This window comes from Aethalodelphis obliquidens, unplaced genomic scaffold, assembly GCF_003676395.1.
Source record: "Aethalodelphis obliquidens isolate GAN/ISIS:26980383/991018 unplaced genomic scaffold, ASM367639v1 scaffold30, whole genome shotgun sequence".
Classification (NCBI taxonomy): domain Eukaryota; kingdom Metazoa; phylum Chordata; class Mammalia; order Artiodactyla; family Delphinidae; genus Aethalodelphis; species Aethalodelphis obliquidens.
In genome coordinates, this window is record NW_020837974.1 from 1,795,324 (window position 1) to 1,807,403 (window position 12,080).

Genomic DNA, 12,080 nt, shown 5'->3' on the forward strand with positions numbered 1-12,080 from the left:
GATCAGACAGGAAGACGGAAACATGAAAACCAACCGATTCTTTCTGGTGACATCTGGGGTTTTTATTATCCTTGCAGTTCTCATTTCTGAGATTGTTTATACAACAAATTTAAATACAACTCTAAGTTTAGGGAGATAGGCACCACTGAAGCCCGGGACGATGTCTCTGTCCACATCGGGAAAGCCGCTTTCTAGGAGGGCAGGATGGACTTTCAGGGGCCACTGTCCTCAGGACACTCTGACTGAGGGAGCCTCAGATCTCACTGTCAGAGCACACCCACCAATCCCCATGCCCTTCCGCTCTGCTGTTCCTCAGTCGTGGCTGTGTCACCATCAACGTGCTCACCGTGGCTGGCAGAACGCCTGAGATTTGACCTCTGCATTCTTTCCGCTTCGGTCAAATCGTCAGGGGTGCTGCTGGGGGGGGCTGTTGGTCCATGCATGCTCCAAGGTGAGGTCTGATTTCAGGGCTGGGGTCAGACTTGCTGGTTTCAACGTGCATGGATTTAATATGACAGGTACAAGCAGAGACAATGTAAGGCGCTGCCTCTAATAATCAGTCTTCAGGGTTGAAGAAAGCTTAGGGAGACCAGTGGTGTGTGAGAAACGTCCAGCCACCGGCCCGCAAAACAAACAAAGCCCTGACGTGTGGCGTTTGCCCACTCCCGCGGTGTGCGTATCCCCGGCACACCCAATCTCAAGCTGCCGGTGTGACACGGGACAGCTCACACAACTCCTCAAGCCAGCAGGAGCAGCTCCAACACACGACTTCCCGCAGTGCCCAGACAAGCCAGGACCCAGGCGGCAAACGTCAGGAGCCACACCACATGCTGCGTAAAAGCCGTGGGGCGCGATGTCTTTGAGAAGATCAAAAACAGTGCGGCTCCAACGAGTCGTATTAAACGCTCTGTGCCAGGTCACCACCCGAGATTTCTAAGACGCTCCCCTCGAGCAGGAAGGGTTTCTCCCGGGCGACCACATACCTTGCTTTGAGCTTCCCAGCCACAGCTTCTGGGGGGTTAAGGACATTTGGCTCCCGAGAGGCGCGCTGCCGGCTGTCCTCAGGGACCTCCAGGAGGCCACTTTTCGTGGCTTAGAGTGATAAGGTGACTCTGAAAAGCCAACGTGTGGTTTTAGAGGTGCAAGGTATCAATGCCCGCTCAACATACGTGCTTCAGAGAGACAGAAATGGTAAAGCAAAACATTCCCAAGGGCATGACAACCCCAGATGAACACATTCCGACAAAATTAAAACTATAGTTATGACTGGTAGGTATACTTACATTTGTTTTTTACTTTTTATTATAGAGAAATAACGGGACATTTATTTTAAAATATGAATCTAAAATTCTACCAATATTACAGTACTTAATTTCCCATTCAATTTTTTCAGAGGCATATGTATTTTTATATAGCTGCAGTCATAGTAAACACACAATTTTGTATCCTTTATACTTAACACTGTAAATATTTTTTCATGTTGCTGTCAATACATAGCGTGCAAGTAATAATATTTAGAACTTGATATGTAAAACGGCTAGAAGAAATGAGGAAAAAATTATATTTTTCCAGGGCATTTTTGATTTTGTCATCAAAACAACGGAAAGGTTTTAAAATTATATTTTAATCTGGAATCTTATGGAGATTATGCAAACTTATGCAAAACCAAGCTATTCATAAAATATGCTTATATTTCTTAAATACCAAAGAAATTTATATCTGTAGAAGGTCCTGGGATTCTAAATCTAATACATTTAATTTTTAAAATTTCTAAGATTTTTCCATGGCTTCAGAATTTATGGAAAATTTCCCATTATTGTTTAGGGTGAAGGAGTAAAGACACATTGGAGTGCTCATTTATGAAGGTAAATTAGCGATCGGAAAAAACCCACAAACGACATTTCCCTCCTAAATGTATGGGATTTATCGATAAGTAGTAAGGATTCCCAAACATGTACGCCTATGGATAGAGCTGCGAAGGAAGAAGAAAAAAGGCAGCAGGCGGTGGAAACCTGTCGGTGTGGAAGGACCGGAAACTGGCCGCCCGCCCCGGCCTCCCCGGAGCGCTGTGAAGCCCGAAAATCTCAGAGCGCGGGTAGCTGCAAACCCACGTGGCCCCGGACTGGGCAGTGAAGAGAACCACTCATGAAGTGAACAGGACAGGCATGACTCCTCCTGTCACGGCCCGGAAATCAGACAGGCGCACACCTCTTAAGGGAGTGTTAGGAGGGCGGGCTGGGGGTGTCCCAGGGAGGGGACACAGAGCGTCCTGTCGCAGTGTCCATGTTGGATGAGCAAGGTGCCTGGGATCAGCGCTGCTGCGGGGACAGGCGTCAGGCATGGCCGGGGGAGAGCACGCTGGGGGGCGGGCAGGGGCAGGGCCACTGAGTGACAGCACACCTCTCAGGGGGTTTTAATGCTTCGGGGGTTCTGGCCATCCTAAATTACGTGAAACACAATTCTGACATTTACAGAAATCGAGATAAGAGTAATTTGGTTACTAGCATTTTCAACACTTGAAATGCTTGATTTCCAGCAAGAATAATGAGAGATGTCTGACATTTACCTTAGGTACTTTCTAGACAAGAAGGAGTGAAACAAAATGGGCTGAAAAGAGAAGGTTTAAAACACAAACACCCATACTTTCACTTTATATCAATTCTCAATTTTCTCCACGGAAGGAGAGCCGGGACCTCCAAACTCCAGATTGCCAGATGCTTCTTTCTAACACTCGTATTTGTTTGTGATATGAAACATACTTTCTTCTCTTTGCAGGAATCTATCTTTCTGATTATGTGGTTCCTGGGCTAATATGAAAGTTCACTTGTATTCTCTGAGTGTGTCATATATAAGACAGTATGTTTCAAATACTTATGTATATAAGAAACGTAAGCCTACGCATATGGTACACACACGCATAGATAATAAGTCAGGCAAGGCCACAGGCTTGTGCGCAGCAGAAGGAAGCCAATCTAGGATTTGGTTTGTCACAAAGGCCTCGGGAAACATAAAATTCAGCAAAGCACCCAGATGAACAGCTTTGTGTCTCGAGGAATAAATCCTGCGTTGTCTTCCCTTTGGCAGCGCTGGGAAGCGCATGGCGACTTGAGAAAGAGAACGTGAAAGGCCGCGAAGCACTGTGTGTGTGGGAGGGAGGAGGGGGGCTCAATGGGACAGTGACAGCTCGGGACCTCAGCCCTCGCGGGCCCTGCCTCAGTGGCCCTAAGGGTTCAGAGAAGAAGGCGGTCCTGATCTTCCTCGCAGGACGCTGGGGAAGGAGGGCTTCCAACCACCATTTTCTGAGTTAAACTGTGGAAACTTGAGGGACGGGGCCCTGGTCATACTTACTCGGTGATGTAGGGGGAGGTCTGTGGAAACTTTTCCTTTTCGCTTTCTGAAAGGAAGAAGAAACGACGGAAAGCGGGTTGAGCCTTCTCGAGCAGCCCAATGGTCCCAACCAGGAAGCACCGGGGTGTTCAGGATGGGCGGGGGCGGCAGATTAACTGGCCGAAGCAGAGTGCACGCAAAGGAGGGCACAGGGCACAGGGAGGCGCCCCCAGACGCAGGAGCAGCAGCCCGGCCTGCGTCCAGCAGAGACGGAGGTGTCCCGCCTCAAATCCGCCCTGAAGGTACCACCAGCCGTCCCCACGCCCCCCCTGGAGCACGGGGGTGTGACTGTCCGCAGGCGGGACTCAGCAAGATGAAACCTGAGAGTGAGGCAGAGGGGAAGGTGCAGTAGGAGTGGCCCGCCTGGAGCCCGGGGGCCCCTTCCATGCCTTCCTCCCCAATCTGCTTCACGCTGGACACAGAACCCCACTTACTTCCCTGCCAGCGGGAACACTGAAGTGCTCCGTGCAGGCTGACTTTCCCCCAGGAGATTGCTCCCGATCCCTCCTCCTCCCGGGAGCATCTTGGGCCCGTGCCCTCAGTGGCGTGGAGGGAACACTCTTAGCTCTGCGGAGGTCCTGCGCCTCAGACAACAGGCCCAGGATGCCACCCCTGGAGTCCCCAGAGCTGCGGTGGGACGTGCTGGGGCCGCCTTCCCCCAGGGCTCCGTGCTGTGGTTAGGCTAGAATTTGTCTGCTGGGAGGCGAGCACCTGCCAAGGTCTCCTTTCTCACACCTCAGCCTCCGACTGCATCACGGAGCTCTGCTCCCGTCCCCCGCCCCCCCGCCGTTACGTGTCAGGACTGGGGGGCTGGGGTTGGGGGGAGCGCAGGCCAAAACCAGGTGCAGGATGGGAACTTGTCATCAGCCTCAAAAGTACTCGGCTCACGACTAACTTCTGGGTAAAAGTTTTAAAATTATCATCTAAGTTATTCAAATCCACCTGAGGGCCTGGAGCTTTTCAAACTCGGAGCAGCATGTGGAATTTGTGATGGGGCGCTAAACACAGCACTTGTGGGGACACCGCGTGTGAGCACCGCAGCCACGCCACGCCCCCCCCCCCCCCCCCCCCCCCCCCCCCCCCCCCCCCGGCCCCGCACTCACCGTCTCTGAGTCAGAGTCGAAGGTTATTGCAGACAGGCTGTCATCTCCCTGAAGGAAGAGATGCGAACAGCGAAAGCTTCAGGCGCCAGCTTGGCTCCACAGTCACCCTGACAGAGTGGGAGCGGCCGCAGAGCCCCCATCTAACTCAGAGCATCCGTCCACGGCAGGAGCAGCCAGTCTGTCCCGTCGCATCCGAAGGAACAGGTGGGGACACAGAACAAAACTCTGCTGGCCCCACCCCTCTAGGTGGTCACAAACCACCGAGGTGGGATGGGGGCGTGGGAGGGAGGGAGACGCAAGAGGGAAGAGATATGGGAACGTATGTATATGTATAACTGATTCACTTTGTTATAAAGCAGAAACTAACACACCACTGTAAAGCAATTATACTCCAATAAAGATGTTTAAAAAAAACAAAAAAACACAAAACTCTGCTGGCAGGGCTGCTCCAGGCCTGTCAGTCTAGCGACACCATCTCCACAGAATTGACAAACACTTCTTTTCTTTTTAATTTAATTGAAGTATAGTTGGTTTACAATACTGTGTTAGTTTCAGCTGTACAGCAGTGATTCAGTTACCTATGTACATATTTCAGATTCTTTTCATTATAGGCTATTACAAGATATTGAATATAGTTCCCTGAGCTACACAGTAAATCCTTGTTGTTTATCTATTTTATATACAGTAGCGTGTATCTGTTAATCCCATACTCCTAATTTATCCCTCCCCCAACGAACGGTTCTTGATAAAAGTATTTCATCTTTGTATCAAAGCACAAGGAACCTGTGACTACATCCTGGTGAGAACAAATCAGTCATTCACGTATCCATCAGTACACAAGTTATTTGGGCGTATGGAGGTTCCTACCTTCTGATTCCAGTGATCTGCCCTGGCCCAGGGAGTGAAATAAAATCTGTACTAACCTCAACACTGGCATGTCAAGGAGAAAAGGGAACTTTCCCAAGAGAATGATGTGTCTGTGTTAACACACTTACTCAGGTTTAAACCCTACAAGGAGAGAAAGCAGAACAATTTCTAAAATCCCTCCACCGTCCTGTACAGTTGACCTAAAACGCTGATACTGAAGTTAGGACTGAATGCGCCCGTTATGAACCAATAATGCCATATCTGGGTGGCGGTGTAACTACGTTTCAGCGAGCCGTCTGGAGCGTAGCTGAGTCCATGCAGTGCTGCAGCGGGACTGGACTGCATTCTGGAAAGCACGTGTATCGTCTACAAGCTTAACTATCAGTACGTTAGCAACAATTCTGCTGGCCGCTTGAACTTTTACTAAAAACGTGGGGTCGCACAATCACACGGGCAGGGGGCAGCTGCCACAGGGGGCACCCTTCCGGTGCGCGCCTCTTAAACAAGGAGAGTCCAGCGTAAGGGTGCAGAGGGACTGGATTCGGGGGACGAAGGGAAGGTAGTGCGTTCCAAACAAACAGAATCTTTAAAAAATCAGCCACTGAATTACTTTTTTGATGTCATTAAACAGATGACATTTTAAGGTATAAATAGCAAACGATAGTTGTAAAGTTTTCACTGAACCTAGTATATGGAAATGATGTGCAAAATTGAGGCAGGGAAGGGAGGGAACTGGTATACACACGATGTAGGATCAGGAAAGCCAGTCAAAGGCTCAGTCTTCGTCCCCTGGCATCACAAAGGGCAGCCCGCCAACCGTGAAGGTGAGCTGTTAACAACTGCATAGAAAAGTAGCAAGACTTTCTTTTGTGAATACTTGTCACTATTCTTTGTTCTGAACAAAGTCTTGAAAACTTTTTAAGGACCTGCAGTTTCTACGAGGGAGTGAGGTTACGTGTGTGGTGAACACAGCAAAGTGGTCTCTGTGTTCATAGGTGGGCTCACCCACACCATCACTTCCCCCCCAGTCAGTCCCCCTCAAACTCTGCCACCCTCCATCCTGCCAGTCAGAAGGAACTAAACAAGCAAAATATAAGTATCTGAAATCATAGAACAGCCCAAGATCCACCCCTCAGTCGGCAGCATGAAAGAGACCATACACGGTATTAAAAAAAGAAACAAAAGCGCACGTTAACGGCCGAGTCATTCTTCCTTCTCCAAGTACGATCTGAGCTGCCACGCATTCCTACACGAGATTGCATTCATGCACCGTGAGTCAGGAATCGCAGGGTGGTGATGGTGGCCATGCCCCTCACCCCTCCGCATCGCAGCTTCCTCGTCGACAGGGAGGACATGTTCTCCTACCAGGATTTTTAAAGCATTAAATATATACTAACTAAAACACTGGGGAAAGAAGACATAGTGTCCAGAAAGAGATGCAGGAACATACGGGGACTTAGTATATGGTAAAAGCGGGGAAGGACTGCATTCATCCAGGAGGCATCGTCCAGAGCGTGGAAGGCCCCCTCCTCAACAAACAACCCTTTAACAGAAGAAGCCACGAAACAATCTTTTGCAGTTTCTGGAAACTGACAAAAGCACACAGCTATGGAGAAAAATTGATTCAGAAAAATCTACTAAGTCCAGGGAAGAACGTCGAGAGTCAGAGGCACCCCTCAGCTCCCCGTCTCCATCTGATAGAAAGGATTCCAGAGAGCTCTCCTCCAGGCGGGTGCAGTCAACACAACAGGGGTGGTGGTGGATCCCCTGCCCCCAGCTCCCAGAAGTAGGGTGTAAGCTCTACCCCAGAGGCGGCAGGCGAAGACTTCCCCTGTGCTTGTAGAGCAGAGGGTCCACGCAGGGAGGGGCAGGCCCAGAAGGAGTGTCACTCCGGGGAAACACTGCGCTGTCCCTGCTGTGCAGTGGCCCAGAGGTCCTCCACCAAAGGGAGAGGCAGGACGACGGCTGTGCCGAGGGGACTGACTGCATTTGCACCAGAGAGTGGAGAATTGCACGCCTCCCTGATTCCATTGCCAAGTTGCAGACAAAGTGGGGAGCGATCCCGAGGCCCCCAGCTCCGTGGTCACGCAGCAGAGAGCTCACTGGCAGAGCAACCGGAAGGTGAAGAGCCCAGAGCGCCCTCCTGAGGTCGCGGTCAGCCCTGAGGCTCAGGGAGGCCGCTGGCAAGCCCTGGAGTGCTCTGTCAGAGCAGGCTTGTCCCCACGCTGCACCCACGTCAACCCAAGGGCGCGAGCCCTGGTGGTGCTGGGGCTTTGGCGCAGCTGCTGAACAAACCCTGGCTGAATGAGAAACTACCCTGACCCAAGAGCAGACCCCAGGAAGCCAGGCTTCAAAGTACAATGACAGGCACCCCCGGAAGTCCAGAGAGCCACACGCATGTCCAAGGTCGCCCTCTCAGGAGAGATGGGAGAGGGAAAACCCATATGCGCTAGTTCCCCGTTGTGCGTGGGCAAAGATGTAAACCCCTGAACTGTGACAGCAGCCTACACACACACACACACACACACACACACACGCACACACACACACACACACATACCACTCAATGGTCAAGGGCGAAAATCTGACTGGCCCAGGGGGTGAAACACAACCTCTGACCAACAAGTGGCTTCTGCTGACCCAAGGGTAACCCCTAGGTAGTTGGGCTAAAAGATTTAAACAAGAAAAAATCTGAGCAGGGAAACAGAGGCTGCACGGTGCGGGGAAATCGACTTCACACGTTAGCTCGGCCAAGTCACTCAGCACATAAACGAACGACTGAGCAAACCACATCAACCCCGTGGGGAGGAGCTGCTGTAATATGTTATCTAAACGTCTAGTTTTCAACAAAAAACGACGAGACACACAGGGAAACAGGAAAGTGTGACCAATATACAGGGGGAAAGAGCAGGCAATAGAAACTCCTTTTGAAGGGCCCAGATGCTGGACCTGGTGGACAAAGGCTTCTAGCGCAGGCAGAGCCGTAGAGCAGGGAACAGAGAATCTTCCAAGTAGTAAACGCCCTGCCCTGTAAATGCTCTTATCATCTTGCTCTAGCAACTGTGAGCCCTTTAAGAAGCGTTGGCCCTTAAATCACCAGGGACCACGCCCAGGCTCCACTTCACCCCTGTGGCTCTGCCCTGGCCAGCGGGGCCTGCTCACGGCCACGGCACAGTGGTCTCCCTGGCACCGCGGTAAGTGCTCTGTGAGGTTCACGAGCAAGCCCAGAGGCGGCTGTGTTCCAAGGGACTCGGGGGATTGGACAGACTGGACAGTGCCTGTTCACAGGAGGTTCTTGTCTGGTTGAGAACAGACGTAAGCTCAGCAGAGAAATTGCCAGTTAGCCTGGGCCAAGGGCGGCGAGTCTCCTAAACGCCTGGAGAGCCCTGCCCCAGCCTCTTCCACAGACTGGGTTCCTGGAGACCAAGGCACTGGGGCTCAGCTTGTCTTTGTCTCCTCAGAGGCCGGCATGTATAAGGGGCTTAACAAACGCTTCTATGTGCAAGAACGTTTACAGCAGCATTGCTTCTAACAGCACAAACATGAAACCATGAGAGGAAAAGTGAGCTTCCCTGGTGGCGCAGTGGTTAAGAACCTGCCTACCAATGCACAGGACACGGGTTCGAGCCCTGGTCCAGGAAGATCCCACGTGCCACGGAGCAACGAAGCCCGTGCGCCTAAACTGCGAAGCCTGTGCTCTAGAGCCTGAGCTCAGCAACAAGAAAAGCCACCGGAATGACAAGCCCTCGCACCGCAAGGAAGAGTAGCCCCTGCTCGCCGCAACTAGAGAAAGCCCGCGTGCAGCAATGAAGACCCAATGCAGCCAAAAATAAATGTAAATAAAATAAATAAATTTAAAAAAAGAGTAAAAGCAAGGAAATGGAGAGTTAAAATAGGGCTATCCTATTAGGTTAGCATTTTATTTTTTAAAAATATTATCTTTCCACGTTTGCATGAGTAATAATTGTCGAGAATATTTATTTATTATTTAGGCCACGCCACACGGCAGGCGAGATCTTAGTTACCCCACCAGGGATCAAATCCGTACCCCCTGCAGTGGAAGCACGGAGCCTTAACCACTGGGCCGCCAGGGAATTCCCACGTTAGAGTTTAAAAAAAAATTTTTTTTTTTAATTGAAGTATAGTTGATTTACAGCATTGTGTTAGTTTCAGGTGTACAGTAAACGGATTCAGTTATATCAGACATATATTTTTTCAAATTCTTTTCCATTATAGGTTATTACAAGATATTGAATAGAGTTCCCTGTGCAATATGGTAACTGCTTGCTGTTTACATGCCACATATAAGTGAGATGATACAGTATTTGTCTTTGATGTATTTCTTTTTTTAAAAAATTGAAGTAGAGTTGATTTACAATGTTGTGTTAGTTTCAGGTGTACAGCAAAGTGATTCAGTTATATATATATATATATATATAAAAAGTTAGAATTTTAAAAATCATGTTTTTGAAAATGTGTGGATATGGGAAGATGCTAGGAAGAAATAAAACGGCAAAGGTTACAAAACAATATAAAAATGATCTCAAGTTTTAAAAAGCACATGAAAAAAAAAGATGCACGGAAAAAAGGTCGGAAGGAAACACACCAAACATTAACTGTGGTTTTCTGTAGGCAGTTAGATTATGGGTAATTGATTTTCTCTACTGGGCATGAATAACATTTATAATAACAACATGAGAAGTTGAAGGAGCAGTAACTGAGGCCACTGTAGACGGGCAGGCCTTCCAGATGAGGCAGGACTTGGTGCCTTGAGGGACAAGTAGGAAACTTTCAGCAGCTCCAGTGGCAGCAGCACTGAGCCCCTGCTTGGGGTCAGCTCTGTACAGCCATGCTGGGTACTGCCATCTCTGGGAGAAGGAAGCAAAGTGAGCCAGGTTCCCTTTGTCTGGAGCCCTCCAAAGGCTTCCCACTGTGGCCCGAATAAATTCAAACTCCGTGCATGGCCTGCAAGGCTCTCCATGGTCAGGCCCGTGGCTCCCTTCCATCCACACCCATGCCCTTGAGGAGATCCCAGCAAGCTTTCTTTCAGGCTCTGGAACCACTGCACTTTCCCACCCCAGGACCTTTGCACCTGCTGGTCCCACTGGTCTCTGATCTTTACCAGAATGCCTCCTTCTCATCAGTGACATCAGGACACTCCAACTTCTCAGAGTGGCTGTTCCTGGCACCCAGTCTAAAGCAGCCTCCCCAATCCACCTCCGTCACATGGGCTGTTTTATTTTCTGCAGCGCACTTTCCACTTTCTGACTTGATGGACATGATCTGTTTTTTTACCTTGTTCTCCCCCACCCCACCCCATGCCACTGGAATGCAGTTTATTCATCCACAATAATGTCTCCAGCAGATGGTTGGCGCGCCAGAAACACTAGGTAAACCAAGTCCCCCGCCCTGGAGGCACGGGGTGGGCGGACACTTACGCAGTAAGCTCTGTCACCCGGCGGGCCGCGGTCGCTGGCTCGGCACAGGCCCGGCTTCGCAGGCGCCGAGCAGCGAGGGCGCAGTGTCCGGGAGGGCTTTCCGGAAGCGACGGCCAGTGCAAGGACGAGCGGGGGACTAGAGGTGGCTGGAGGCTGGGCAAGGGGCGGCGACGCCCGGCCAGCCGCACGCGGGCGGGGGCCGGAGGCCCGCTCTTATGCGGTAACAACAATGGCAGCTGTCACCGGCGGTCGCCGGCCCTGCGCCCCCTTCCTCCAGCCCGCGCCTCGGCGAGGGGAGGCAGCCAGGGGGCCTCCCCGCCCTCCGCGCTTACCATCTCCGAGGCCGGCTCCCCGGTGCTCAGGGACATGGCGGCGGCGCTGCCCGATCGCCCCTAGGCGCTGCGAGTACGGCCGTCCGGTTCTGGGGCTCCGCCGACCGCCAGCCTCGGGGCCTGCCCGCGCGCCCGCCGCGACCCCGCTGCCATGGCAACCGCGCGGGCCCCCGAGCCCCGGATGTGGCCGGCGCCCCGCGAGGCGGGCCGACAGTAAGCGTGCTCGGGGAGCCCCGGCGGGTCGACAGGCTGCGCGCCCAGAGTGTGGGGCGGAGAGCGGGGCGGAGCTGGAACAGTCCAGCCGCCGACGAGGCTGCAATGTGAACCTGTGCACTAGTCACCAGAGCCGGATATTAATATTTATTAGGTTAACGATGAAAGGGACAAGGGGCTTCTGCGGTGTCCACAGTCTGCCAGCTCTGAACGCCTGGCATTCGGAAAACCATCTTCCTGATCTCGGTACCTTAGGCTCAAGGGTTCTGATGTAGCCACAGGACAATAAAAAATAAGAGTTTGCACTCACTGTATTCAGTGTGCATCATGAAGATCTTTAGGTGAGTTGGGCTGCAAAGTTTATTTAAATTATTAGCAAGTATAACCTGCCCTTTCTTTTCATACAGACCTCCAAGGGCATCTACTCTGTCCCCCTGCCCTGCTTTATTTTTCCAGCCCCCTGGCCTTTATGATCTACAGGAACTTCCCATGTCTAGCATGTAAGCTCTCTGGGGCAGGGCTGTGTTTTGTTCACGGCTGTATCTCTCTCCTTTGGATCAGGGTCTGGCACATAGCAGGTGCTCAATCAATAGGTATTTGGTGCCCGGCAAGTCATAACTTCTCTGTGCCTGGGTCCTCAAGTAGAAATTGGAGAAAAGCGTTGTGGTGAGGATCAAATGAGTCAGTATCTCTAAACTGCTTAGTGCAGTTGCCGGTTCCACAGTGAGCGCAGTGTGACA

General features: G+C 51.2%; 1 protein-coding gene across 6 annotated transcripts in view; it reads right to left on the bottom strand.

The window, feature by feature from the left end:
* Window positions 1-11,388, bottom strand: part of IQCE (IQ motif containing E) — a 39,402-nt gene extending 28,014 nt beyond the window's left edge. For 2 of the 6 annotated variants that reach the window (XM_027125633.1, XM_027125631.1), the window contains exons 1-4: window positions 11,128-11,376; window positions 4,491-4,538; window positions 3,349-3,394; window positions 984-1,112 (exon numbers count right to left, since the gene is read on the bottom strand). In XM_027125633.1, the coding sequence (XP_026981434.1) occupies window positions 984-1,112; window positions 3,349-3,394; window positions 4,491-4,538; window positions 11,128-11,163 (259 nt within the window). In that variant the 5' untranslated portion in view covers window positions 11,164-11,376. Of the gene's footprint in view, window positions 1-983; window positions 1,113-3,348; window positions 3,395-4,490; window positions 4,539-11,127 lie in introns of all 6 variants that reach the window. The other 4 variants (XM_027125630.1, XM_027125629.1, XM_027125632.1 and 1 more) reach the window with 4 other exon arrangements.
* Between the last annotated feature and the right edge of the window lie 692 nt (window positions 11,389-12,080).